This window comes from Prionailurus bengalensis, chromosome C2 (genome assembly GCF_016509475.1).
Source record: "Prionailurus bengalensis isolate Pbe53 chromosome C2, Fcat_Pben_1.1_paternal_pri, whole genome shotgun sequence".
NCBI lineage: Eukaryota > Metazoa > Chordata > Mammalia > Carnivora > Felidae > Prionailurus > Prionailurus bengalensis.
In genome coordinates this window covers 148997918-149025189 of record NC_057350.1, presented here as the reverse complement: position 1 = coordinate 149025189, position 27272 = coordinate 148997918, and the positions used below count along the sequence as shown (strand labels likewise).

The 27272-nt window shown below is 44.5% G+C and overlaps 1 protein-coding gene across 1 annotated transcript in view; it reads right to left on the bottom strand.

The window, feature by feature from the left end:
• CMTM8 (CKLF like MARVEL transmembrane domain containing 8) overlaps positions 1–15231 on the bottom strand; it is a 108804-nt gene extending 93573 nt beyond the window's left edge. Inside the window, exon 1 of the mRNA XM_043595606.1 lies at positions 14990–15231. Coding sequence (XP_043451541.1) covers positions 14990–15136 — 147 coding nt within the window. The 5' untranslated portion in view covers positions 15137–15231. The remainder of the gene's footprint in view (positions 1–14989) is intronic.
• Positions 15232–27272: the final 12041 nt, after the last annotated feature.

Below are 27272 nucleotides of genomic sequence, written 5' to 3'. Positions count from 1 at the left end.
CACTCACACTGAGCAAACACTCTCAGCCATGTCATCTACAATTACAAACAATCAAGAATCACCAAATGATGCAGGAAATCAGCCATGTAAGGGGCCAACAGACTCAACAAGCAGAAGTGGTCTCTCCGCAAGCAAAGTTTAAATCTACTAAAGTTTCTTAAAATGATTCAATAAAAAGAAGAAGCGATCAGGCTACAAAGTAAAAAGAATGACGAACTGTTGGGAATTAAACATATCAAAGCCAAGAGGCGCCTGGGTGGCTCAGTTGGTTAAGCATCCGACTTCAGCTCAGGTCATGGTCTTGGGGTTCGTGAGTTCGGGCTCCACATGGGGCTCTGGGCTCTGTGCTGACGGCTCAGAGCCTGGAGCCTGCTTCAGATTCTGTGTTTTCCTTTCTCTCTGCCCCTCCCCCACTCATGCTCTGTCTCTCTAAAATGAATAAACATTAATAGATAGATAGATAGATAGATATATGCGTGTATAGATAGAGAGATAGATGCATGTATATATATGCCAAAAAACCCTATACTCAACAAAAAATCTGAATTTGGGCTGGAAATGTTATTTCTCTAAAATTCTACAAAAGAACAAAGAGAAGAAAAGTTTGGGGGGAAAAAAACTGAAAAGATACCAAAGACAGTTTAATCTCTCCTGCAACTTTTAGACTGAATAAAGATTTTTTGGAAGGAGAAAACAGAACAGATGCAGGAAATACAAAAAAAAAAATTTCTCTGTGCTGAAGATCAATTTGGATATTAGTTACATAGGGTCCAATGAAGGCTGAGGACGAATAAAGAATGCCTTTCTAGACACATAGTGTTAAAGTACATGACCTCTACAGATCTCTAAAGATAGAAAATTCCAAAAGCTTCTAGGGAGATTTAAAACACCATTTGGTTGCTCAGAGGAAATGAGAACATTATTCCCACAGAGCAGTGGGTTTATAGCCTGCAGCAAACAAGCCCTCTGACTTAAATATTATAAATGTTATATTCTGCAGTAGATTTGCAAAGGACATATTCTCAGCAGGGAACACCAGGGGACATTAGGCTAGAGCTGTCCTGAAAGAGGGACTTCAGGTCTTCTCAATCAATCCCAGATTGGGGGACCAGCATCCTGTCTGCTCAGGGACAGACCTCACCAGTAGTCAGGAAACTCCAAGGAAGGGTTTAACCATCTTCTTTTACTCCCACCCACAACAACCTGAAGCTCCACTTTAATTACTGCGTATGGTTGAAAAACTACCTTTCACAAACTATTTCACCCCAATAAAACAACATTCCATCTACAATTTCTTGCTACACCACCAATGCCATCTTTCTACATTCCACATCTTTCTACATTGGGTAATACAACATGCAAGTCACTTCATGCAAGGCTGGACTGCAGCTGAGTCTGTGGGAATGCACAATCAGGAAATGGACAAGGAACCTAACAGGTCTGCCTAGGGTCTACCAGACCATCAGGTCTCTTATTAAAAGCACTGGATGCTGGGGTGCCTGGGTGACTCAGCCAGTTGAGTGTCCGACTTCGGCTCAGGTCACGATCTCAAGGTTCTTGAGTTCGAGCCCCGCATTGGGGTGTGTGCTGACAGCTCGGAGCCTGAAGACTGCTTTGGATTCTGTGTCTCCCTCCCTCCCTGCCCCTCCCCTGCTCTCTCTCTCTCTCTCAAAAATAAATAAACATTAAAAAAAATAAAATAAAGAGACCAGAACATAACAAATGTTAGCCAAAAAAGTAGACAAAATATCACAGCAAAAGAATCAAAAAGGTTGGTCTTACATATGAGCATAGAAACAGCTTCTCAGATATAATATTAACAAATTAAATTCAAGAATAAAAAAAGTCTTAAAATATACTAGACTATTAAAGGAATACATTATAACTAAGTAGAGATGTATTCCAAGATCACAGGGACAATTCAACAATAGTTTTCCTAATATATTTCACTCCATTAGCAAATTAAGGGAAACAAAACCCTGGATGATCACATCAATAAACGCTCCTCACCCCAAATCCTATCTTCTAAATTCAACAATCATTCTTGATTAAAATAGGTACAAGTAAACTTCCCTTAACTCAACAAAGAATATCTATCAGGAGGGGCGCCTGGGTGGCGCAGTCGGTTAAGCGTCCGACTTCAGCCAGGTCACGATCTCACGGTCCGGGAGTTCGAGCCCCGCGTCGGGCTCTGGGCTGATGGCTCAGAGCCTGGAGCCTGTTTCCGATTCTGTGTCTCCCTCTCTCTCTGCCCCTCCCCCGTTCATGCTCTGTCTCTCTCTGTCCCAAAAATAAATAAAAAAACGTTGAAAAAAAATTTAATAAAAAAAAAAAAAAGAATATCTATCAGGACCTATAGTTAAATCTGTACTACAATTAGTACATTGGAAACATCCCACTGAAAGTTTTGAGCTAGCCAAGGACACTCATATCATCCCAATCACTCAGCAAAATATACTGGTAGTCCCAACCTATGCAATAATGAAATATATATGTGTGTGTGTGTGTGTGTGTGTGTGTGTGTGTGTGTATAAAAAGGAAAAGAAAAACAACCCTTATTTACAGATACCACTACAATTTACTTATAAAATAAATAAAACTATTAGAACTAGTACCTCAAATAAGATGGCTACACACAAGATTAAAATAAGAAAAATAAGAGCTTCCTTATAAAACCACAAATAATCAGAAATTGATAAATCCAATTCATTTTGACAAATCTCCCCTATCAAAAATTGAGAATTCGAGGGTGCCTGGGGGGCTCAGTCAGTTAAGCATCCGATTCTTGATTTCGGCTCAGGTCATGATCTTGCAGTGCATAAGACAGAGCCCCACCATTGGGCTCTGTGCTAACAGCGAGGAGCCTGCTTCGGATTCTCTCCCTCGCTCTCTGCCCCTCCCCCACTCATGTTCTCGCATGCACTCTCTCTCTCTCAAAATATATAAATAAGCTGTAAAAAAAATTGAGAATTCCATATATGCTAACTAACCTGGATGTAAATAAAAAACAAATTAAAAAAATTGAGAATCCTTAATTCTAATAATACATAAGATTCATTGGAAAAAAACTTAGGACTTCAAAAGCATAAACTGACCCAAGTAAATAGAGAGACACAATATTCCTAGGTGATAAGATTCAATATCATATTAACTTATAGCACTAATTATAATTAATTATATTAATTTATACATAATTATATTATCAAATTAATTTATAAATTTAATGCAACTCAGTCGAAGTTGTAATGGGGTTTAAGAAACACCGATTCTGAAAATCACTTGTGTTAGTTGAAGTATACAAAAATAGCAAAGAAACATAAAAATTTGTAGGACTTACTCTACTGGATATTAAAATACATGATGAAGCTTACAGTAATTAAAAAGGTTTGGAATTGACTGAGAGATTGAAGAGAACAGGGTCAAGAAACAGTTACACATATATGGGAATATGATATGATTAATGGTAAGACAACTACATATCCATTCGGGGAAAAAAAGTGAAATCACATTCTTACCTTATACACACAAAAAGAACTTAAGAGCTTAAGATGGTGAATACAGTTAACACTTAAAAAAACTTATCCTATAATTTCTTCAAATATTTGTATAATCCTGGGGGTAGGGAAACCATGTTTAAGCAAGGTGAACCCCAGAAGGCGAAATAAAGATAACAGTTTAGATTTCATGCGAATTAGAAACTTATTTTGATACAATGGCATGATTGATATGTAACAAGTGACAGAAAAAATTAATACCCATAGTATATAGGAAAATTATAAATCGACAAAGATGAAACAGAAAAATATCAAGATATTATTTTCTTTATTTTAGAGAGAGAGAACACAAATGGGGGAGAGGGGCAGAGGAAGAGAGAGAGAATCTGAGCTGAACGTGGAACCTGATGTAGGGCTTAATCCCACAACCCTGGGATCATGGCCTGAGTCGAAATCAAGAGTTGGACACTCAACCAACCGAGCTACCCAAGTGCCCCAAGATATTAGTAGATAAAAAATAGCTGCGGAATATATGTAATATGTTCATCCACATATGTGGGTCATACTATGTATCTGACATATACAGAAAAAGGTCTGGGAGAAATGTGAATGGTAAGTACACCAAGGCAGGTGGGTAGATGAGGGAGGGAGTCAAAGATGTGAGGCAGCAGAGACTTTAAGTTTTCATTCTATACATAAATGATCTGAAGTTTATCTTTACAATGAACACTTATTCCTTTGCTGCAAGATTCTTTAATTCCATTAACTTATAAATATATTCTCATTCTAAAAAAATGTAAACTTATAAAAAGACAAAACAGTTACAAAGCAAACATCCCATTCAAACACATTCCCCAAACCAATCTTATTTCTCTCCTGGGAGGTAATTTTCATTTCAGTTTTCTCTCTCTTTTATATCGTCACAACATTTTCTAAAGAAAGAAAAGAGCCCCATGTTTTAAATGAAGAAAAAGCAAGCAGTTGCCAAAGGAAGAAATAAATGGCTAATGAGCATATTGAAAATATTCAACTTGGGGCACCTGGGTGGCTCAGTCGGTTAAGCGTCTGACTTCGGCTCAGGTCATGATCTCACGGTCTGTGAGTTCGAGCCCCGCGTCGGGCTCTGTGCTGGCAGCTCAGAGCCTGGAGCCTGCTTCGGATTCTGTGTCTCCCTCTCTCTCTGGCCCTCCCCCGTTCATGCTCTGTCTCTCTCTGTCTCAAAAATAAATAAACATTAAAAAAAATTAAAAAAAAAAAAAAAAGAAAATATTCAACTTTGGGGGCGCCTGGGTGGCTCAGTCGGTTAAGCAGCCGACTTCGGCTCAGGTCATGATCTCGCGGTCCATGAGTTCGAGCCCCACATCGGGTTCTGTACTGACAGCTCAGAGACTGGAGCCTGTTTCAGATTCTGTGTCTCCCTCTCTCTGACCCTCCCCCATTCATGCTCTGTCTCTCTCTGTCTCAAAAATAAATAAACGTTAAAAAAATTAAAAAAAAAAAAAAAAAGAAAATATTCAACTTTGATAATCACGGAAATGCAAATAAAAACAATTCGTTCTGGGGTACCCGGGTGGCTCAGTCCTTTCAGCATCCAACTCTTGATTTTGGCTGAGGTCATGATTTCACAGTTCATGAGATGGAGCCCCACATCCAGCTTAGCACCTGCGATTGCTTGGGAGTCTCTCTCTTCCTCTCTCTCTGCCCCTCCCCCACAGGCACTCTCTCTCTCTCAAAATAAATAAACTTAAAAAACAAAAGACAAAAAAACAATTTGTTCTTTTTCACATGTCCAAGGCTCCCCTAAATATCAGCTGATGTTCTGACTAGGGATGTCCATGCCAAACTAGTTTTTATCATTTTGAGTATCTCCCAGTCCAACAAAATTGGCGAACGTTAAAAGAAGGTTTGAGTATTTGCAGGAACAGACCCTGTTGCACACTAAAACACCACTAGAAGAAATGTAAATTCGTGTACACTTTTCTGTACCACTTGGCAGCTGTATCAAAAGTCTTAAATACACATATGTCAAACCACAAAAAACTATTAGAATAAAGGAGGTCATCAAAATTGTAGGATACAAGGTCAAGGACACAGAACTCAATTGCATTTCTGTGATCTAACAATGAACAGTCTGAAAGTGAAATTAAGAAAGTAATTCCATTTCTCAAAAAGAATCAAAAGAATAAAATATCAAAAAGAATAAAATATTTGAATAATATTGGAATATATTGGAAATATATTGAAAATATTTGAATATATATTTGAATATATGAATAAATTTAAAAGAAATATAAGACACGTGTCCTGAAAACTACAAAACATTTGTGAATGAAATGAGAGAAAACCTAATTAAATGGAAAGACATCCTATATTCACGAATTGGAAATTTTAATTTTGTTAAGACGGCAATACCCCCCATTTGACACAATGCATGTTGAAATGTCAGCTACCCCTTTTTGCAAACATTGACAAACTGATACTAAAATCCATACAGAAATGCAAGGAACTCATAGTCAAAAAACAATTTTGAGAAAAGAAAAAACTTGGTATCCTCACAACTTCTGATTTCAAAATGTTCTACAAAGATAGAGTAATCAATACAGTGTGGTGCTGCCATAAGGACATGGAGATCAATGAAATAGAACTGAGTATCCAGAAATAAACCCTTATATTACATTTGATTTTTGACAAGGGTGCCAAGACAATTCTATGGGAGAAAAAGTCTTTTCAACAAATGGTGTTGGGACAATTAGATATCCATATGGAAAAGAATCAGCTTAGACCCCTGCCTCACACTATATACAAAAATTAACTCCAGGCACCTGGGTGGCTCAACTGGTTGAGCACCCAACTCTTTTTTTTTCAATGTTTATTTATTTTTGAGAGAGAGAGAGATAGACAGAGCATGAGCATGGGAAGGGCAGAGAGAGAGGGAGACACAGAATCTGAAGCAGGCTCCAGGCTCTGAGCTGTCAGCACAGAGCCCAACACGGGGCTTGAACTCACAAACTGCGAGATCATGACCTGAGCCAAAGTCAGATGCTCAACTGACTGAGGCACCCAGGTGCCCCGAGCATCCAACTGTTGATTTCAGCTCAGGTCATGATCATATAGATCATGGGTTTGAGCCCCACAGGAGGCTCCATGCTGACGATGCAGAATCTGATTGGGATTTCTCTGTCTCCCTCTCTCTTTACCCCTCCCTTGCTTGCTTGCTTGCTTGCTTGCTCTCTCTCTCTCTCTCTCTCAAAATAAATACAAATAAACTTTAAAAGAAAAAAAATTAACTCAAAATGCATCACAGACTCAAAGGTAAGAAAAAACTATTCAACTTTTAGGAGAAAACAAAAGTAAATCTTCATAACCTTGGATTAAGCAAAGTCTTCTTAGATACAATATCCAAAGCATAAGCCATAGTGTGTGTGTGTGTGTGTGTGTGTGTGTGTGTGTGTGTATGACTTTATCAAATTAAGAATCTTTGTACTTCAAAGGACACCATCACATAAAGTGAAAAGACAACCCACAGAATGGAAGAAAAATATTTGCAAATAATATATCTGCTAAGAGACTTGTATCCAGAATATGTAAAGAGCTCTTACAACTCAATAATAAAATAATTTTTTTTAAATGGCAAAGGATTTGAATAAACATCTCTCCAAAGAAGGCATATAAATGACCAATAAGCATAAAAAGAGCTACTCAACATCATTAGTCATTACAGAAATACAAACCAGGGGCACCTGGGTGGCTCAGTCAGTTGAGCCTCTGACTCTTAGTTTCAGCTCAGGTCATGATCTCATGGTTTGTGGGATTGAGCCCCGCACTGGGCTTGGCACTAAGCATGGAGCCTTCTTGTGATTCTCTTTCTCTCTCTCTCAACTGCCCCCCCCATAAATAAACATTAAAAAAAAAAAAGAAATACAAACAAAAACCACAATGAGATACCACTTCACACCCTGTAGGATGGCCAGAGTTAAAGACAGAAAATAAAAAATCTTAATGAGGATGTAGAGAAATTGGAACTCAGATTGCTGGTGGGATTGCCGTGTAGTGCAGCCACTTTGGAAATAGTCTAGCAGTGCCTCAAAATATTAAACAAAGAGTTACCATATGACCCGGCCATTCCAATCCTACATAAGTGCCCAAGAGAAGTGAAAACATATGTCTCCAAAAAAACCTGTACATGAAGGCTCATAGCGGCATTATGTGCAATAGTCAAAATGTGGAAGCAGCCCAGATGTTCATCAGTTGATGCATAAACAAAATCATATATATATATATATATATGTGTGTGTGTGTGTGTGTGTGTGTATATACACACATATATATACTACAATGGAACATTATGTGTTAGTAAAAGGAATGAAGTCCTGATACATACTATGAGCATGGATGACCACTGGAAACATTATGCTAAGTAAAAGAAACCAGACAGAAAGGGCCACATATTGTAGGGCCATTTTTATGAAGTGTCCAGAAGAGACAAATGTAGCCTAGTAGACAGAATGTTGACAAGTGTAGACAGAAAGCAGACTAGTGGTTACTGAGGGGTGAGAGAAGGGACGAATAGGAAGTAACTGCTAATAGGTTTCCTTCTGAGGTAATAAAAGTATTCTAAAATAGTTGTACAACTCTGTAAGTATCCTACAAATCCTTGCGTTGTATACTTTAAAAGGGTCAGTTTTATGATATATCTCCATAAAGCCACTTCTTAAAAAGGCGTATGCTAAAACTCATAGAACTCTACACTCAAAAGGGTGAATTTTACCGTATACCTCAAAAAACTCGACTTTAAAGAAAATGCAGAGACCTTTTAATTCAGTTCTAAGTACTCATCCTTAGAAAATATTAAAGAACAACCAGGAGGAGTTAGTATAAGGGAAGTTTGTCACAGTTTTAAAGGAAAGAAACATAAACTGAATAGTAGGAGTTGGACATTTATGGAATACTATGTGGCCGTTAAGAATGTCATAAGAGGGGCACCTGGGTGGCTCAGTCGGTTAAGCGTCTGACTTTGGCTCAGGTCAGGATATCACGGTCCGTGAGTTCGAACCCCGCGTCGGGCTTTGTGCTGACAGCTCAGAGCCTGGAGCCTGTTTCGGATTCTGTGTCTCCCTCTCTCTATGACCCTCCCCCGTTCATGCTCTGTCTCTCTGTCTCAAAAATAAATAAATGTTAAAAAAAATTAAAAAAAAAAGAATGTCATAAGATAGACCCATAAAAAAAGAGAATGTCATAAGAAATTAATTATTAATGAGGAAAAGGTAATTTATCAGGTCTCAGCAGGGCACTGGGCACTTTCAGATTGGGTAATCTGAATGGAGTTTAGTAAAGGCATTATTTATAAAGCAGGGTGCCGGAAAACCACAGTGATAGCGCAGTGCCTGGCAATGGTAAGCAGCTGGGAGTGAACAGCGATCAGAGCCAGGGAAAGTAGCTGTGTGGCAAGGGTGGCCAGATAGCCCGCCTTCCATGGAGGGACATGGTCAACCTGCTAAGAGCCAGCACTTAGGAATCCCAGGGACTGAATACCCGCAGCCTGCTCTCCTCTCATCCCACAGCCTCCGGCGGGTCCCACCCCTGGATGACTGCAGTGAAACATCAGAGGGGAGCCCCTCGAGACAGTCCGTGGAAATTAGCCTTTAGGGTGGAGAACAGAGAGGGGTGGAGAGTGGCTCTGAGGGACAAATGGGAGATAGCCAGCACAGGTGGCCACAGCAGTAAACAAAAAGAATAGTTTACAAGTGGCTGCATTTAAAAAATTACAGATAGATAATACTACAGAACGACTCGAAAAATGCTGGAATGGTTTATTCAGTGCTAAATGGTGGTTCACTCAGGGGTGCCTGGGGGGCTCTGTCAGTTAAGTGTCTGACTTCGGCTCAGGTCATGATCTCACGGTTCATGAGTTCGAGCCTTGCATCGGGCTCTGTGCGGACAACTCAGCCTGGAGCCTGCTTCAGATTCTGTGTCTCCCTCTCTCTGCTCCTCCCCCACTCGCACTCGTCTCTGTCTCTCGAAAATGAATAAACATTAAAAAAAAAAATTTAAGGGGTGCCTGGGTGGCGCAGTCGGTTAAGCGTCCGACTTCAGCCAGGTCACGATCTCGCGGTCCGTGAGTTCAAGCCCCGCGTCAGGCTCTGGGCTGATGGCTCAGAGCCTGGAGCCTGTTTCCGATTCTGTGTCTCCCTCTCTCTCTGCCCCTCCCCCGTTCATGCTCTGTCTCTCTCTGTCCCAAAAATAAATAAACGTTGAAAAAAAAAATTAAAAAAAAAATTTAAATAGTAGTTCACTCAAAGTTCCTTAACAGTGGTGCTGTTGGCAATTGGTAAAGCAACTCTTCATCGTAGGGGACTGTCCCATGAACGTCAGGACATTTAGCAACCCTGGCCCCCCAGGAAACTAAACAACAGTAGAAGCTTCAAATATTACAATAACCAAAATTAAAAAAAAAAAAATTCTAGGCATGGGGTAGCACCTAGGCATGGTGCCTGTTAAGAACCACCATGGGGGCAAAAAATTACATGGGGTTTTCTTTACTTACCTACATTTTTCTATTTTTTCTACAAAGACTAGGCATTGTTTTCTGAAAAGGAAACTATGTTCACTTTTTAATTTTTTTTAAACATTTATTTACTTTTGAGACAGAGAGAGACAGAGCATGAACGGGGGGAGGGTCAGAGAGAGAGGGAGACACAGAATCCGAAGCAGGCTCCAGGCTCCCAGCTGTCAGCACAGAGCCTGACGCAGGGCTTGAACTCACGGAACGCGAGATCATGACCTGAGCTGTAGTCGGATGCTCAACCGACTGAGCCACCCAGGCGCCCCTCACTTTTTTTTTAATAAGAACTCAACGGGATAGAATAATTTGATTCCAGCTCTCAGTAAACTATTCATCTTTCCCCACCTAAGTCTGCTCATGACCGTAAGTATATGACAGGTGACCTAACATTATTCCACGGATGCTGTAATTCATTCTGAAGTCACCAATAGCAGGAAGGGTACAATTAACTCAGCTTCTGAGTTAATTCTTCAAGTACTTGTAATTGTTATAAGATCAGAGCATCCGACAAGTCACAGGTCAAGTACTGGATTGCTTCTAGCTTGTTGTAAAACTTTAAACGGAAGGAAACAGCCACAATTTGGTTTCAACAGAAGGTTACATAGGCACTGCCCAAAGTGTTTGAGTAGGTTAGCTACCACCACTCACTCCTGTGGGAAAACAAGACTAGCGATTTTGACAACAGATTTGAGGAAACAGTGTGTTTTGTTCTCTATTATTTCATTTCTCCTAGGTTCCAGCGGGAAGTCAGAATCTAAGTAATTCTTAGTAATTTTAAGTAATTACTAAGTAATCTTAGTAATTATTTGTCTCAGTATTTGGTTTTTTTCCATGGCAGAAAGTAACATTTTTCTGGGGGCACGTCTATCTTAGTCTCAGGGCTGGGAAGGCCAATAGTTTGAGAGCTGCTTCCCTCCATAAACAATCGGTGGTACCATATGGCACTACCTCCAAGAAACCATCCGCAGTAAGCCACATCCCGATTTAGACGTTACAACATGAACAACAAAAAAAGTACCTGAGATTAGCATATATCATTTAAGTGATTCTTCACCTATTTTATTTCAGAGAGTATTAAAAAAGTATTTTTAGTTTAATAGGCTCACACTACTGATAGCAATGTAAACCAGCAGAACTTTGCAGAAAGAGAATTTCAGAATATGTAACAAAGCCCTTAAATGTGAGTCCTCTTTGACACACAATTCTACTTAAAGGAACCTTCCCTTGAGAAAATCACTGGATAAATGTGGGAAGAGGGGCAAAGAGGGAAGAGTGCTATGGCACTACCTATACTGGTGAAACCCAGGAACATGTTAGTTTTAAAACAGAAAACAGGGGAAATCAAAGACGACATTTTCTTTTTTTTTTTTTAATTTTTTTTTTCAACATTTATTTATTTTTGGGGGGACAGAGAGAAACAGAGCATGAACGGGGGAGGGGCAGAGAGAGAGGGAGACACAGAATCGGAAACAGGCTCCATCCAGGCTCTGAGCCATCAGCCCAGAGCCCGACGCGGGGCTCGAACTCACGGACCGCGAGATCGTGACCTGGCTGAAGTCGGACGCTCAACCGACTGCGCCACCCAGGCGCCCCTAAGACGACATTTTCTTGCAACAGAACGCTGTGATAACTGAGAGATCCAAGATCCTGAGAAACGTTTACAGTATGGCAAGTGAACACAGCATATCATGAACCCATGAGATAGATTATAAGAAAATGCATGCATAGAAAAAAAAAAGTGTACAAGGAGTTTCAGAAAAAAAAAACAAAACGGAAAGGTAAAAAATAATTTTAAAAAATCCCCTTACACATACATGAGTTTTCCTGATTGAGAAAACACACCAGGTAGGTCCTCAGTATAATGGAAGAAAATGGACTCAGATGAAGGCACATTGCTGGGATCTTACAGATCTCTTGGGACAAAGGTCCTATAGGCTTCCAGAAAGGAAAGGAAAAAAAAGGATGAGGAATAGAAATTTATGGAAACAGGAATCAGAATAGTTAAATGATAATGGAGGAACACTCAAAATTTTGAAGGAAAACAATTTACAATCTAACATTCTTTACCAGTCAAACTATTAATTATGTGTAACAGTCAAATCAAGACTTTTTTTTTTTTTAAGAGAGAGAGCACAATCGGGGGAGGGACAGAGAGAGGGGAATAGATCCAAAGCAGGCTCTGCGCTGACAGCAGGGAGCCCGATGTGGGGCTCGAACTCACAAACCGTGAGATCATGACCTGAGCCGAAGTCAGATGCTTAAGGACTGAGCCACCCAGGTGCCCCTCAAATCAAGACAGTTTGAAAGATGTAAATCTCGACTCATACATGCATCCTTTCTAAGGAAACTACTAAAGTCTGTGTGGTCCCCCCACTAGAAGTGAGGCAAAACAGAGAAGGACAGCGGTCAGGAGAAGCAGGGGACCCAGTGTTGGAGAGGAGTGGAGACAGACTCCCCATGGTGACACTGCAGGAAATCCCATGATGTCAGCTGTGCCCAAATGAGCAGGACAGGTGGGAAGAGAGGTCAGAGGTTCCCAGAGAGGATTTGGCCATGAGATGACCCTGATAGAATCCCGATGTCTCTCAGTTTCCTGATAAGAGATTTAGACAATTAAGGTAAAATTAGTGACTAAACAGAGAAAGAAGAAATGGAAAAAGAAAAGGAAACAAATTGGGCAGGAAAAGAAAACTGCTCACAGACTACTCGGGGGCTGGGCTGTGAACAGTGTTTATGGTGTCCTAAGGTCAACAAGGGGTATTGATTTAACCCAAAATATAGTAGGAGACAGAAAGAGTATATGTATAATAGGGGGGTGGGATGGGATATCTAGGAGGTGGTCTGAGAGTGTTAGAGCCACATGTCTCAGAGGGGGAAGTCGAAAGATAACACCTACAATGGGGGGAGGGGGGGGAATCAAGGAACAGCATTATAAATATGTTATTTAGGGCTCTAAGAGATTTGAAAGTGAGCACCTCTAGGTATGAAGACAGTGGGGCAAACTTCTAAGACTATTTTATTCCTTAAAACGTGCACAGTTGTCAAAAACCAAAATTGAACTATTGGAGTGGTAAGGGTAATTTTTCTTACATGTGTTTCCATCTTTCAAAACATTTACTGAGGGGCGCCTGGGTGGCTCAGTCGGCTGAGAGTCCAACCTGGGCTCAGGTTACGATCCCACCTTTCGTGGGTTTGAGCCCCCTGTCGGGCTCTGCGCTGACAGCTGGGAGCCTGGAGCCTGCTTCGGATTCTGTGTCTCCCTTTCTCTCTGCCCCTCCCCCGCTCGTGCTCTGTCCCTCTCTCTCTCTCTCTCTCTCTCAAAAATAAACATTAAAACAATTTTTTTAATTTAAAAAGAAAATAAAACGTTAAATTTTTTTAAATTTATTGAAATTTTAAAAGACACATGTCAAAATATCAACAGTGGTTATTTCTACTGGCAGGACTATGGGCCATTTGCATTGTGTCCTTCGCTTTGCTATTTTCCGAAAAAGCGTGGAACACAGAGCATATGGATCACCAGTCAAAAACAAGAGGCATTTTACTTCGTGCCGGGTCCAGATCCACCCCCAGGTAGAAGCCCCCATCTCCGACTTCAGTTTCTGTTTGCTCTGCTGGAGCAAGGAAGTTGCCAACTACTTAACCCACACAGCAAATATTTGCCGAATTCCTATAAGCCAGGCCCTGCAAGGTGATTCCAATACCTTCGTTGTTGTGTGTGTGTGTGTGTGTTTTAATTGGGTCTCCTGATGTCCTCAATACCAGCGAAGGGAACTAGCTGGGGGATGAGCCCAGACAACACTGTGCAAACTTTACGTGCATTGGCATCGATTCCGTCCATCTGGGGCGGGGCCTGAGACGCCTGAGGAGCAAGTCAGCTACCTGATGTACCCAGGTTCTGTCGGGGGCTTCTCAGAGAAACCATCTGGGTCTTCCGCCACTTCTATACCACCATGGCTCCCGTTCTCCAAACCCACACAAGCTAGATTTCAACTCCACACATTTCCAATGAATGTGTGTGAGATCGGGTGGAAAGGGTAGGCGGCTGGGAAGGATGCTCCTTGGCAGTTAAGCGCAGGGCCCTGGAGAGTGCCAGGCCCAGGGTTGAATCACAGTCCAGACACCCGCCCCCCCCCCCACACACCCCCGCCCTGGACTTCCCCTCTCTGTGCCTCAATTTCTTCTCATGCAAAATAGGATAATAATTGCACACAGGATAGGGCTGCTGTGTGGCCTGCATGAGGGCACAAGGCCAACTAAAGGTCTTGAGGAGGCCCTGGCACATGGTGAAACAGTGGCCACCACCGGCTGGTAACAGGGCTCCCTCCAGCCAAGAAGGACTGGCTGGGACTTAGAAGAAATCACTAGACCTCTCGGCCTCCATGTCCGGTCAAGAGGAGAATGCGCACGCCAGCCCTCCTCCCCAGGACTGCGCTGAGCCCAGGAGGTGCACAGCACCCTGCAGGAGACCTTCCGGTCCCCAACGGGGTCGAGGCCCTTATATTTTTCTCGGTACAAGTTTCTTAATTCACCTCGATTTTAACACCGGGGAGAGAAGTAGGCGAAGAAAAAAGTCCTCTCCTCTCCCTGAGTTCTGGAAGGCTTTGCTTTCAGGGAGGAGGCCATTCACCTGGAGATCAGGTAAGGAAGGCATCAGGTGTCCGTGACACTCGTGAACCCAAACCGAACGAACGCCCACCGAGCGCCCTGCTCCCAAGACCCGACACGACCCCCGACGGGACCCGGCAAGCAGACATCCCGCGGCTCAGGCGCGCAAGGTGATCCGACCTCGCTCAGAGCGGTGGTCTCCGGGTTTCGCACGCCGGGGAGAAGGCGAGCCCGCGCGAAAGGCGTCCCGGGCAGGCGGTCGGCGGAGGCACCGCGCGCGGGCCCCCCCGGAGCCTCCCCCGCCCCCCGCGCGCGCGGCACTCACGATCTCCGCCACGATGAGGAGCCCGGGCAGGGTGCGGAGGAACTCCCGGTCGTAGGCGAAGCTGCTGCTGCTCGTGGAGAAGTTCTCGGCGAAGGAGCTGGCAGTGGTGGTGACGGTATGCGAGCGGGCGCGCTGCGGCTCCTCCATCGCCGCGCCTCTCGGCGGGGCCGGCCCCTCCCCGGAGACCCCCAGCGCGTCGGGGGCCGGACGCGCGGCCCGGAGCCCGGGGGCCGCCGGCGGCGGGGGAGGGGAGCGCGGCGGGCGCGAGGAGGGAGGAGCGCCTGGGGGCGCCCCCCGGGGCCGGTCGCGCCGCGGCGCGTGTCGTGCGAGCGCTCGGCGCCCCTCGCTCCGCGGCGCGGGGCTCTCGGGCTGCGCTGGGGCCCGGGAGGAGAAGGAGACGGCGCCAGGGGAGACCGCCGGGCCGCCGAGCGCCGCGGCGGAGGCCGGGAGGAGGGGAGGGGGCGTGGAGAGGGGCGGGCGCGAGGCGGGAGGGAGAAGGACCGCCCCGCAGAGGCGCCGCGGGTCGGCGGCCTCTTCACCTGTTGCTGGGGACCGCGCGGCCGGACGGGCGCCGGTCGCGGCCGGGGCCGCGAGGCGGGCAGCCGGGCGGGCGGCGCGGAGGAGAGGGCGCGGGGGTCCCGGCCCCCGCCACGCCCCGCCCCCTGGCGCGCGCAGCCCCGCTGACCTGTCTTCTTCCACCTGGCGGCCGCGCGGGGGCTGAGCGGCCCCGGGGAAAGCCGGGCCCCTAGCGACGACCGAGGCCGGAGGTCGGGTGGTGACTCGAGTGCCAGAAAGAGCGGCCGGAACCCGGGCCCGGCCGGACCTTAGACCCGAGATTGATGGGAGGCCTCTGCGACTGCCCGGGAGAGGCCTGAACTTTTCCCCCTCCCGCTGTGGCCGCCACCAAAGGCCGGTGTTATTTCCTGCTCCTCCGGTCGGGAACAATTTGAGGAACCGACTTAATCGCCGGGCTTCGAGGGCAGGGCGAGACGCTTCCAGGAGCTCGCAGTGGCTCTACGGGGATCCGTGGAGTCTAGGTGACGGCTAGTTGTTTGGGGTCCCTGGTCAAGACCAATCAGCGTGGCCGTCCCGTCACCCTCGGAAGGAAATGTCCAAAAAAAAAAAAAAAAAAAAAAAACTTGGAAAGTGTGGGTTGTGCAAAGCGAAGTGTAGGATAAACGGGCGTGCTTTCCTGGGATGGGGGAGGGGATGCGAGCGCCCCGTTTACAGGGTCAAGCTAGACCTGAGCTGCGACGTGGCACCTGCATTTCTCAGCTCTGTGACCACGAGCCAGTGGCTGCACCTCTCTGAGCCTCAGTGGTGCCATCTGTAAAATGCAGGCTTTGATAGATGTTTGCCAAACACATCTTCTGAGTGGTCCCTCCTCCTGTTTTGTGAAAGGCTGGCAAGAAACGTATTTTATTCAGAAACCACCAAAAAAGAAAGGAAGAATAATTTGGTCACAAATAGAGGATTGCTTCCAGGTCACAGGAAAGGCATTCCTTCTGATCTGCTCCAAGACAGGTTAAACAAGAGGTCAGAAGGGACATTTTATTCACCAGGTCCTATCAGGTGAGAAGAAAGCAAAAACTAAATCTAATAAAACAAAACAAGGAATGTCTTTCTTTTAAGTCTAGGGCCTAGTCAGGAAGACCTCAGGGAGCAAAAGCTAAGGCTTCAAAAGCTAAGTTATAAAGACGAAGCTTTGGAGAACTTCCAGCCATGAGCATTCGCTAAGCACCTTGCGCTGGTGGGTAAATGCAACAAAGAATAATAAGGCACTCTCCCCTAGAACAATGGTTCTCTCACCTAGGAATTTGGGAGAAATGCAAGTTCTCAAGTCCCACCCTAGACCCATTGAGTCAGAAACTGTGAGGACAAAACCCAAGAAGTTGGGTTTGAACCGGTCCTCCAAGAGACGGATGCGTACTTTAGTTGGGCAGCTACTGGTTCAGAGAAACTGGCAATGCAGCTGAGGGAAATCAGGTACATGACTGAAGTGGCTGGGAAACAATCTACGACATCACGCATGACATTTAGTGAATGCAGGAAGACAGGAAGGAAGTCTAGACAACTCTATTTCTGTAATACAAAGGACAATTCCTTCTCAAAAAAAAAAAACCTCTTGGGGCCAGGTGGATTTCAAACTTCAGATTTTTTTAAACTTAAAAAGGTAAAATAGGGGCGCCTGGGTGGCTCAGTCAGTTGAGCCTCCGACTTTGGCTCAGGTCACGATCTCGCGGTCTGTGAGTTCGAGCCCCGCGTGGGGCTCTGTGCTGACAGCTCAGAGCCTGGAGCCTGCTTCGGATTCTGTGCCTCCCCCTCTCTCTGCCTCTTCCCTGCTCATGCTCTGTCTCTCTCTCAAAAATAAATTAACATTTGGGGCGCCTGGGTGGCTCAGTCGGTTGAGCGTCCGACTTCAGCTCAGGTCATGATCTCACAGTCCATGAGTTCGAGCGCCGCGTTGGGCTCTGGGCTGATGGCTCAGAGCCTGGAGCCTGCTTCTGATTCTGTGTCTCCCTCTCTCTCTGCACCTCCCCTGTTCATGCTCTGTCTCTCTCTGTCTCAAAAATAAATAAACGTTAAAAAAATTTTTTTTTAATAAATTAACATTTAAAAACTTTTTTTGGGGGGGGGCGCCTGGGTGGCGCAGTTGGTTAAGCGTCCGACTTCAGCCAGGTCACAATTTCGCGGTCCGGGAGTTCGAGCCCCGCGTCAGGCTCTGGGCTGATGGCTCAGAGCCTGGAGCCTGTTTCCGATTCTGTGTCTCCCTCTCTCTCTGCCCCTCCCCCGTTCATGCTCTGTCTCTCTCTGTCCCAAAAATAAATAAACGTTGAAAAAAAAATTTTTTTTTTAAATAAAAAATAAAAAAATTTTTTTTAATGTAAAATATACACAACCATATACTACGTAACACCCTCGGTGAGGTCTAGAGAGGCGCTTTAATCAAATGCAGTAATTTTCTGCAATAAAAATACATGAATGACATAAGTGTGTGTTTGGGTTATCTATTGCAATGTAATAAACACTCCCCAAACATTAGTGGTTTAAAATAACAACCGTCTTATTTGCTCATGAATCTGTGGGTCAGGAATTTGGGCAGGGTTTGGCTGGCAGTTTCTTCTGCCTCATGTGGTGTTGCTTACTCATTCACTCAGCTGCTTTCAGCTCATAGTCCAAGATGAGCTTCCGAAAGTCCAAGATGGCTTCACTGACATTCTGTTGCCTCCCATTGCGGCGTTTCAGTGATCCTCTATGTAGCCTCTCTCCCTTCAGGAAACTTAAGTGTCCTCACAGCATGGTAGGTGCAGAGTAGTTGGACTTCTGCATGGCAGCTGTCTTCCAGAAGAGAATACTCTAAAAGGGGCAAGAGCGGAAGCTGTAGGTGTCTCAAGGCCCAGCCTCGAGAGCTACACAGAATCATTTCCAGAACATTCTATCGGTCAAGGCCAGTGTCAAGAGCAGCCTGGATTCAAACAGTGGGGGTATACATACCTCCTGGGGATGGGAGAAGCGGGAAAGAACTGTGGCCATCTTTTAATCCATGAAGTAGGATAAATAACAACCATAAATAGCATCACATCGGTGGAGGCCAGGTTTTCCATAAAATACATTTTCTGCAAACTTGAGAACAAACTATTGGTTTTTAGCTTTTCAGATTCTGGAATTGCAAAGAAGCAATCGTATACTGGATGCTGACAGAGGGGCTGCGCCTTTCCAACTGCTGCCTAAGTTCAGGTGCTCATCTTCTGCCTGGAACTCTCCTGATTGGTATTCCTGCCTCCAGTAACATCCTTATCCAATCTCCCCTTCTTCTTCCTGCAAAAATTATTATCCTGAAATCCCAGGCTCAAAGCTGGGCTAGTGTCCCACTGTGCACATCGTAAGGGCCTCTGTACCGTGGCTCAACCTGTCTCTTTCCAACCAGTCCAGAAGGCTTCCCATTCCAGCCCCAAATACCTTTTCATATGTCTCTGTAGGTGCGACCACTTTATGCCCATAACCAGCTTTGCTCTTGGCCTACAAAGCTTCTTAAACCTTCACCCATAGCTCAAAATCTGCATCTTCCAAAACCCATGTCAAATGCTACCTTTTCTGTGATTTCCTCTGGATATCTGTAAAGCTTGTTCTTTACTTTAGAATTCATTAATTTTATGCACTTCTCTTTTCTACTTCTTTAGGGTCTATGAATTAATCTTTTTGGCCTCCACCCCCCCCCCACCATAGGAGGTATTGAATGAATACTGAAACCCAAGTTTGTTCTTAAGTGCAGAAAAATACCAAGGAAAGAAAAGGTAGGCCCTACCCTCCCATAAAAGACTTCATGCGGAACAAAGCTTTGAGTGGGGACTTGTGGGAAGTGTATAATTTTTAAAACTAGAGGAGGAGGTAAACAAGTGGTACATCATCCCAGCCTACAGGAATAGCCCAAGTGATATCGCAAGTGCCAGGAGGAGCAGACCATGTGCAGATAGACACAGAGGAATCTTAAGACAACCTCTGCATGGAATAGAGGAGTTGCATGAGGTGCAGTAGGGTAGAGGGTTTACATAGAATATAAGGTACGGTTTCCATAAGGCCATATCACCCAACAAGCAAGTTATGAGACATACAACTCTCAATGGCCCATGGAGCCCAGGCCTTTCCATGCGGGCCCAGGGCCCATCAATAATTTAATGAAATACGTGGCTAGCTTGTGGTTTCTACCTGCTCCCTGAGAGAGGAATAAAGGCCATTCTCATTTATAAAGTACATTTTTTTTATTATCGTTAAAGGATAGTTGACATACAGTGTTATAATAGTTGGATGTGTACCACATAGTGATATGACAATCCTATACGTTGACTCAACGCTCACCACAGTCAGTGTAGTTACCATCTGTCATCATACAATGTTATTACAGTATTAATTCTGTACCTTTCATGTTCCTGACTTATTTATTTTGTAACTAGAAGTCTGTACCTCTTCATTCCCTTCGCTTATTTCACCCATCCTCGCGCCCTTCTCCTCTCTGGCACCTGCCAAGTTGCTCTCTGTATTTAACAGTCTGGTCTTTTTTGTTTGTTCTTTTGTTTTGTTCTTTAAATTCCACATCATGAGTGAAATCATGTGGTATTTGTCTTTCTCTGTCTGACTTATTTTACTTAGCACAATACCTTAGGTCCATCATGTTGTGGCAAATAGCAAAATTTTGGTTCTTTGTTATGGCTGAGTAATATTCCATATCCATTCATCTGTTGATGGATACTTGGGCTCTTTCCTTGTCTTGGCTCTTGCAAATAGTGCTGCAATAAACACAGGGGTGCATGTATCCTCAGTTGGTGTTTTTGTTTTCTTTACGTAAATGTCCAGTAGTGGCATTATGGGATCATGTGGTAATTCTAATTTTAAATTTTTGGGGAACTTCCATAATGTTTTCCACAGGGGTTGCACCAACTTGTATTCCCACCAACAGTGCGTGAAGCTTCTCTTTTCTCCACACCCTGGCCAACAGTTGTTATTTCTTGCCTTTTCGATGCTAGCCATTCTGACTGGTGTGAGGTAATATTTCAACGAGGTTTTGATTTGCATTTCCCTGACGATTAGTGATGTAGAGCATCTTTTCATGTGTCTTTTGGCTGTTTGGAAAAATGTCTATTCGGACATGTCTGTGCCCATTTTTTATTCGAATTACTTGGGGTGTGTGTGTGTGTATGTGTATTGTATAAGTTCTTTATGTATTTTGGCTGTTAATCCCTTATCAGATATATTATTTGCAAATATCTTTTCTCATTCAGTAGGTTGCCTTTCTGTTTTATTGATGGTTTCCTTTGCTGTGCAGAAGGCTTTTATTCTGATACAGTCTCAGTAGTTTACTTTTGGTTTTGTTTACCATGTCTGAGGAGACATATCCATAAATATATTGCTAAGGCTGAGGTCCAAGAGTTTATTGCCTATGTTTTCTTTCGTGATACTCTTACCAAAATGAATGACCCGAATTTAACCACAAGGAAAGAATAGACCAAAATTAAAAGACATCTTGCAATTAAGTGTCAAGGTTGTGAAAGACAAAGAAACACTGAGGGGCTGTTCCATACTGATAGAAACTAAGAAGACCTGACAACTAAATGCAGTGTGAAATCCTAGGTCAGATCTTTTCCTTTCTCTTTCTACGTTTATTTATTTTTGAGAGAAAGAATGCACACAGGAGCAGAGGAGGGGCAGAGAGAGAGGAAGAGAGAGAATCCCAAGCAGGCTTTGCACTGCAAACACAGAGCCCGATGGGGGGCTTGAACCCACAAACCGCGAGATCATGACCTGAGCCGAAATCAAGAGTCTGACACTCAACCGGCTGAGCCACCCAGGTGCCGTCCTAGGTCAGATCCTGGGTCAGAAGAAGACCATCAGCGAGACATTTGGTAAAATCTGAATAAACTTTGTATAGTAGATAACATCATTGTATCATTGGTTTTAATTCTAGCACTCTTGTTATGTAAAATGTTAATATTTGGGGACTCTGAGTGAAGGTTTACAGGAAATCTTCATTCATTTATTTGTTTTACTTTTTGTTAGTCTGAAATTATTTCAAAAAGAAAACTTAAGAAGATAAAAATGGTTTTTAATTTATGGCTGATTAAGAATAGTTTCCTTGGGGCGCCTGCGTGGCTCAGTCAGTCAAGTGTCCAGCTCTTGATTTTGGCTCAGGTCATGAGCTCACAGATCGTGGGTTTGAGCCCTGAGTAGTCGGACTTTGTGCTGTCACCAGGGAGCTTGCTTGCGATTCTTTCTCCCTCTCTCTCCCTCTCTTTTTCTCTTCCCCTCCCCCACTCTCTAACTCTCTCAAAATAAATAAATAAACTTAAAACAAAGAATACAGTTATCTCACTGTATATTAATTTAAATTAAAATTTGAAGAAAACAATAATAGAGTTATCTAATTCCAGCTGTAGTCCACATTTGCCAAACACGTTTGATTTTGTGGTTTATCCACCCTACAACTTCTTGCCTCCCCTCCTCTTCTTTTTTATTTATTTATTATTTATTTATTTATTTAAATTAAAGAGAGAGAGAGTGCACGTGTGCAAGCTGGGGAGAGGGGCAGAGGGAGAGAGAGAGGGAGCGAGAGAGAGAGAGGGACCTGATATGGGGCTCCATCCCACGACGCTGGGATCATGACCTGGGCCAAAATCAACCAGCTGAGCCACCCAGACACCCCTCCCCTCCTCTTATTAATGCATCCTGTAGGGAATCCAGGAACTTGGCTGAGAAGTCAAAATGTACGTTCCATTCCGGTCCCGAAAGCTACCAGTCAGTCTGGTCTGTCTTCAGTTTGAAAACAGGTGGAGTGGGGCGCCTGGGTGGCGCAGTCGGTTAAGCGTCCGACTTCAGCCAGGTCACGATCTCGCGGTCCGGAGTTCGAGCCCCGCGTCGGGCTCTGGGCTGATGGCTCAGAGCCTGGAGCCTGTTTCCGATTCTGTGTCTCCCTCTCTCTCTGCCCCTCCCCCGTTCATGCTCTGTCTCTCTCTGTCCCAAAAATAAATAAACGTTGAAAAAAAAATTAAAAAAAAAAAAAAGAAAGAAAACAGGTGGAGATAGGGCCCAACTCCATTTGCCAGTGAACCTCTGGGTCTGGGCTTTGTTTGGGTTCCAAGGGGTTCTATCAATACCAGCAGAGGTCTTAAATCCTCTGGGATTAGGCAGGTAAGGCAAGACAAGTGAATCAGGCTCGATTTGTCTCGGAATGGCTTCTTAAATTGTATTCTTCTGAACCACACACACTAGGGTTTAAATATTAACTTTGTAAAAAGTTCTTCAATCATACAAAGGAGTACATTCACTCCCGTTTCTCTGGAACTATATGACTTCTTGGGTTATACTTTCATTTTTTTGCTTTAGTACTGAAAACACACAGGAACTATTTCACTTTCCTTGCACCCATAACGCAACACTTGGGAATCTGGGAAATGCAAGAAAACCAGCACCCAGCATTCAAACTCAGTTGTGGAGGATGCCATAGGGACTAGTGGGGTCTGTGGTAGAAATGAGCACTAATGCTCTGAAGGGCCCAGCTGGGTTTTGGTTCCACCTGATTGTTGCCATGTAAGAATTTGGGCCTCGTATTGTTAGAAGTCTTGATTTTTCAATACATTTTTTAAATGCTTATTTATTTTTGAGAGAGAGAGAGAGCGAGCAAGTGGGGGAGGGACAGAGGGGGGCGGGGAGGACAGAGGATTCAAAGCCGCCTCCACACTGACAGCAGAGAGCCCAGTACAGGGCTCAAACCCACCAACTGTGAGATCATGACCTAAGCTGAAGTCAGACACTTAAACAACTGAGCCACCCAGGCACCCCAGAAATCCTGATTTTTAAATATTGGCAGCTAAGGTCCATTATTTCAAAACCGCACGTGCCACCTTTGTGGGCTGAACAAAACATACCTGAGAACCATCAGTTGGTGCGATCTGATTGAGGCAAGGGGAGAAGGCCTTCTCCCTCTGCGGCCCCCTCGGGCCTCCGGCTTCCTCCAGGAGGTCCTGTAAAGGGCTGGGGCCTGCAGAGTTTAGGCAGAGAGGGTGACTCTAAGAGCAGAGTGGCTGGACGGAACTCTAAGGAGAGGGGTGAGTGAAATGTGAAATAAATGGAATGGTGCAGAGGGCGGAAGTGGGTTTTCTGAAGGCAAGCAAGGTTAAGATTGGGAGAACAGAGAGGGATGTTAAGAATCAGCTCATTAAAAAGTCAGTTCCCGGAAGATAATGATAATATCTAAATAGTAACTAACCTATTATTGGCCTATTTTGTTTCAGTCACTGGCTCATCTCCTTAAGTAATTCTGTGAAGTCAATGATTGAAAAGAAGTCTTTTTAGGGGCCTTGATCCCAGTGAGAAGGATGGACTGCACAGAGTTCTTAGCTGTGTTCTTGGCTCAGGAAACATTTATCTACTGCCCGTGATATGCCATGCATAACTGCACTGTGCAGTTCAGTAGGACACCGTCCCTTCCCTCAGTGAATACGTCACAGGAGTGGGGGAGTGAGCAGGGTGGGATCCTGGCCAGGCCCAGGGGTGGGCCCAGGGGCAGCAAGCACAGAGGATGGCAACACGGTCAGTCTGGGGCCTGGGGACAGTTTCCTCAAGGAGCAGACATTTTAACTCTTTTTAAGGGCCCTTCCAAGTTCCGGAAGCAAAGAATAAAGGGACAGAGAAGGCAGTTCCAGGAGCACGGATGCACCCCCTCCCCCTAAGCCCCATCAGGAAGCACTGGAGTGTGTTTGCTGAGAGAGGTGGCTAGAAGGGGTTTGAGCCCTCCTGGCCTTCCAGGGCAGAAAACAGTGGACCCTTCTGCTCCTTCTCCATGTGGTCAATAAACATCTATTAAACCGCGTGTGGAGAAGGGGATGGAGAAATTCTATCAATGAACATTTATGTAGCTTGAGGTCACATCATACCCACCTCTATCTGAGACTCGGAGAGGTTCAGGGGTATATACGTGTGTGTGGTGTTTATGCATGTATATGCAGTCTTAGAGGGGTGAACAAAGTCAAGGTCAGATACTTGAGAATCTTTTGGGCTGCAGATTTTTTACTTTTTCAGCAATTGCTTTTATAACCAGGAAGAAAATTAAATTAATAGTACATATACTATTTGAGCAAACCAAAGGTCAGTAAGACGACTGGGGGAGAGTGGAGGGGTGGGTGTCTGTTAAGTTTCTCCTGTGGGGCAGGCTAGCTGACCCCCATGCCAGATTGTGGAATGGAAAATAACTAAGGTTTGTTGAAGGAAGGGCCTGTTTTCCTGCAAGGCATTTTTCAGGGGCCTGTTTATCACATTCAAACAAGGAAACAGACAGCGTAAATCACTAGTCACCAGCGGAAACCCACCAGTGGACGGTGTCTGAGGATGAGGCCCAAGTGACACGGACATTGGTTTCAGAGAGGAGATGCCTTGGGTTCAGAGAAGCCACCCTTGAAGTTCCATATGGGAAGGCAGCAGCTGCTAAAACTACCTTGTGCTGGTTAATAGCACCCTGTCAAGATTCCATGGGCCAAAACCTATAAGCTTTATTTACATTTTTATTTATTTAAATTCTGTGCTCTTGTAACAGTTTGAAAGAGAGGTGAATTTGAAGGTCCTAATGGCTTCTACTCATGAACATTTATTAGGCACCCATGTGTAAATTCTTCTGCCCAAGGTGTCAAAGACCTTCACATTCAAAGTAGACTATGCCTGGGTGGCTAAGTCGGTTAAGCGTCCACTTTCAGCTCAGGTCATGATCTCACGGTTCATGGGTTCGAGCCCCACGTCAGGCTCTGTGCTGCCAGCTCAGAGCCTGGCTCCCGTTTCAGATTCCGCATCTCCTCTCTCTCTGCCCGTCCCCCACTCACGCTAGGTCTCTCCCTCTCAAAAATAAATAAAATGTTAAAAAAAAAACCAAAAAACAAAGTTGACTACACCCAAAGAAGTGCTAGGAATCTTCCAAAGTGAAATCAGAATTGCACCCAAAAAATTAGGCAGCAGGGATGAACAGCAGAGTAATTATACCCATAATGTGTCTCACCGGAAAGACTCCGAGAGGAACACATTAAGCAAGGAATTTCGGGAGTGGATATTTGCTTACTAAGTGGTTTTGCTTCAGAAAGAATTAATTGGAGGGTTTGCTTATTGATAATTAACTATTTGAGGAGAGATGATGGAGCTGAGAAATGTAAAGGTGGCTAGAGTCTTTATCCAAAGGGTCCAAGAAGCACCAAGAAAACACCAGATTTGTACCGAGAGATACATTTAAGCATGCGTTCTTGAAGAGTTGCGGGCACATAAAAGGTAAAATGTATCGTGGGTTTGCTCTAGCAACTGTATCACCTCTCTGTTTATGATGCCAAGAATCCCCTTGTTTGTTTTTTAATGCCCACGATCAGATCTGCTTTGCTCGGAGGCTAGCAGCTGCTCCTCTGGTCGCGCCATGTGCTCGTTTCGGGTGCTAGGGGAGAGGCTCCGGGTAGCTCGGCCTCATTTTTTACAGGCTGAAGTCGTGTTAGCGTCAGGTTTATTGCTGGATGACAGACTGCACTGCAGTTCCTCCCTTCCCTTGGCCTGATGAACCTGTGACCAGAAAAGCCAGTTAGATCTCCTGTCACACTCAGCAGTGGGGGCTGCTGGAGAAGGAGCAGGCAGACTGCCTTCAGTGCATCTATGCTTTCCAGACTGGGGGATTCTGGTGCCTCGCCTGTAGGATCCTCAAAGCATTCTGGTGCCTCGCCTGTAGGATCCTCGAAGCATACCATAACACAAGAGAGTTATGGCAGCACCAGCGAGGACGGAGTTCATGGACACCCAGCCGAGGGCTGGAAGAAGGAAGCGTTCAAGAAACTCTGAGGAGAGAATGGAGGAAAAAGAAGTGGTATTTTTCTTACACTCTGAGTGACGTGGGCCCCATCAACAGGCCGCCATGGATAACCGAGAGCGTGGCACAGAGACATTGTTATTTTTGATGTCGTCTCCATCTCTGGTAATGGATCGCCTCTACCCCGTCACATAAGTTTACGTAGTTTTTTCTAGACCCAAGTTAGAAATCCAATCACTTTTCATCTGCAGTCTTTTTAGTTATTTTAGCAACTTTGGCACAACAAAGATTCAGATTGTCTCCCAAGGTCCACTCTCCCCTCTTTCCTAAGAGAGCTTCAAAGCATTAGCCGGACACACAGCCACCTGCTTAAGGACATTTCCCAACCTCAAGGTTAGACGTGGCCATGTGGCTAAACAAATAAGAATAATAATAGCTCACACTCTTATGTGTGACAGGGAACTATTCTAAGTGCTTTAGATCTATAACCCACCTGATTTTCATAATCATACGTAGTGTTGGGAACCAGAGGCACAAAGACATTATGCGACTTCGCCAATAACACACAGAAAGCAAGTGGTAGGTCTGGGATTGCACCCCCAGAAGTAGGCCCCAGAGTCTGCATCCTAGCTCACATTCACCCCAATGAAATGTGAGTAGAACTTGTAGGTCATGGCCTCAAAGGGGAGAGGCTTGCTCTCTCATTGCCCCTTCTCTCCTTCCTGCTACCTGGAAATCACCATGTTCAACTACAAGGTGAAGCCACATGTTGAGGACGTCAGGACAAGATAGGACACTGTGTGCCCAATATCATAGGACGATCCTATCAGCCTAAATTGCTCATGCTAAGGTTGTTACAAGAGAGAGAGAAAGATTTTATTTCTTTTATTTGGGGAGGGACAGGTAGTTAATATATCCTAACTAATCTACCTTACGTAAAGAGTGAGGTCATGGAGGGAAGGGGAC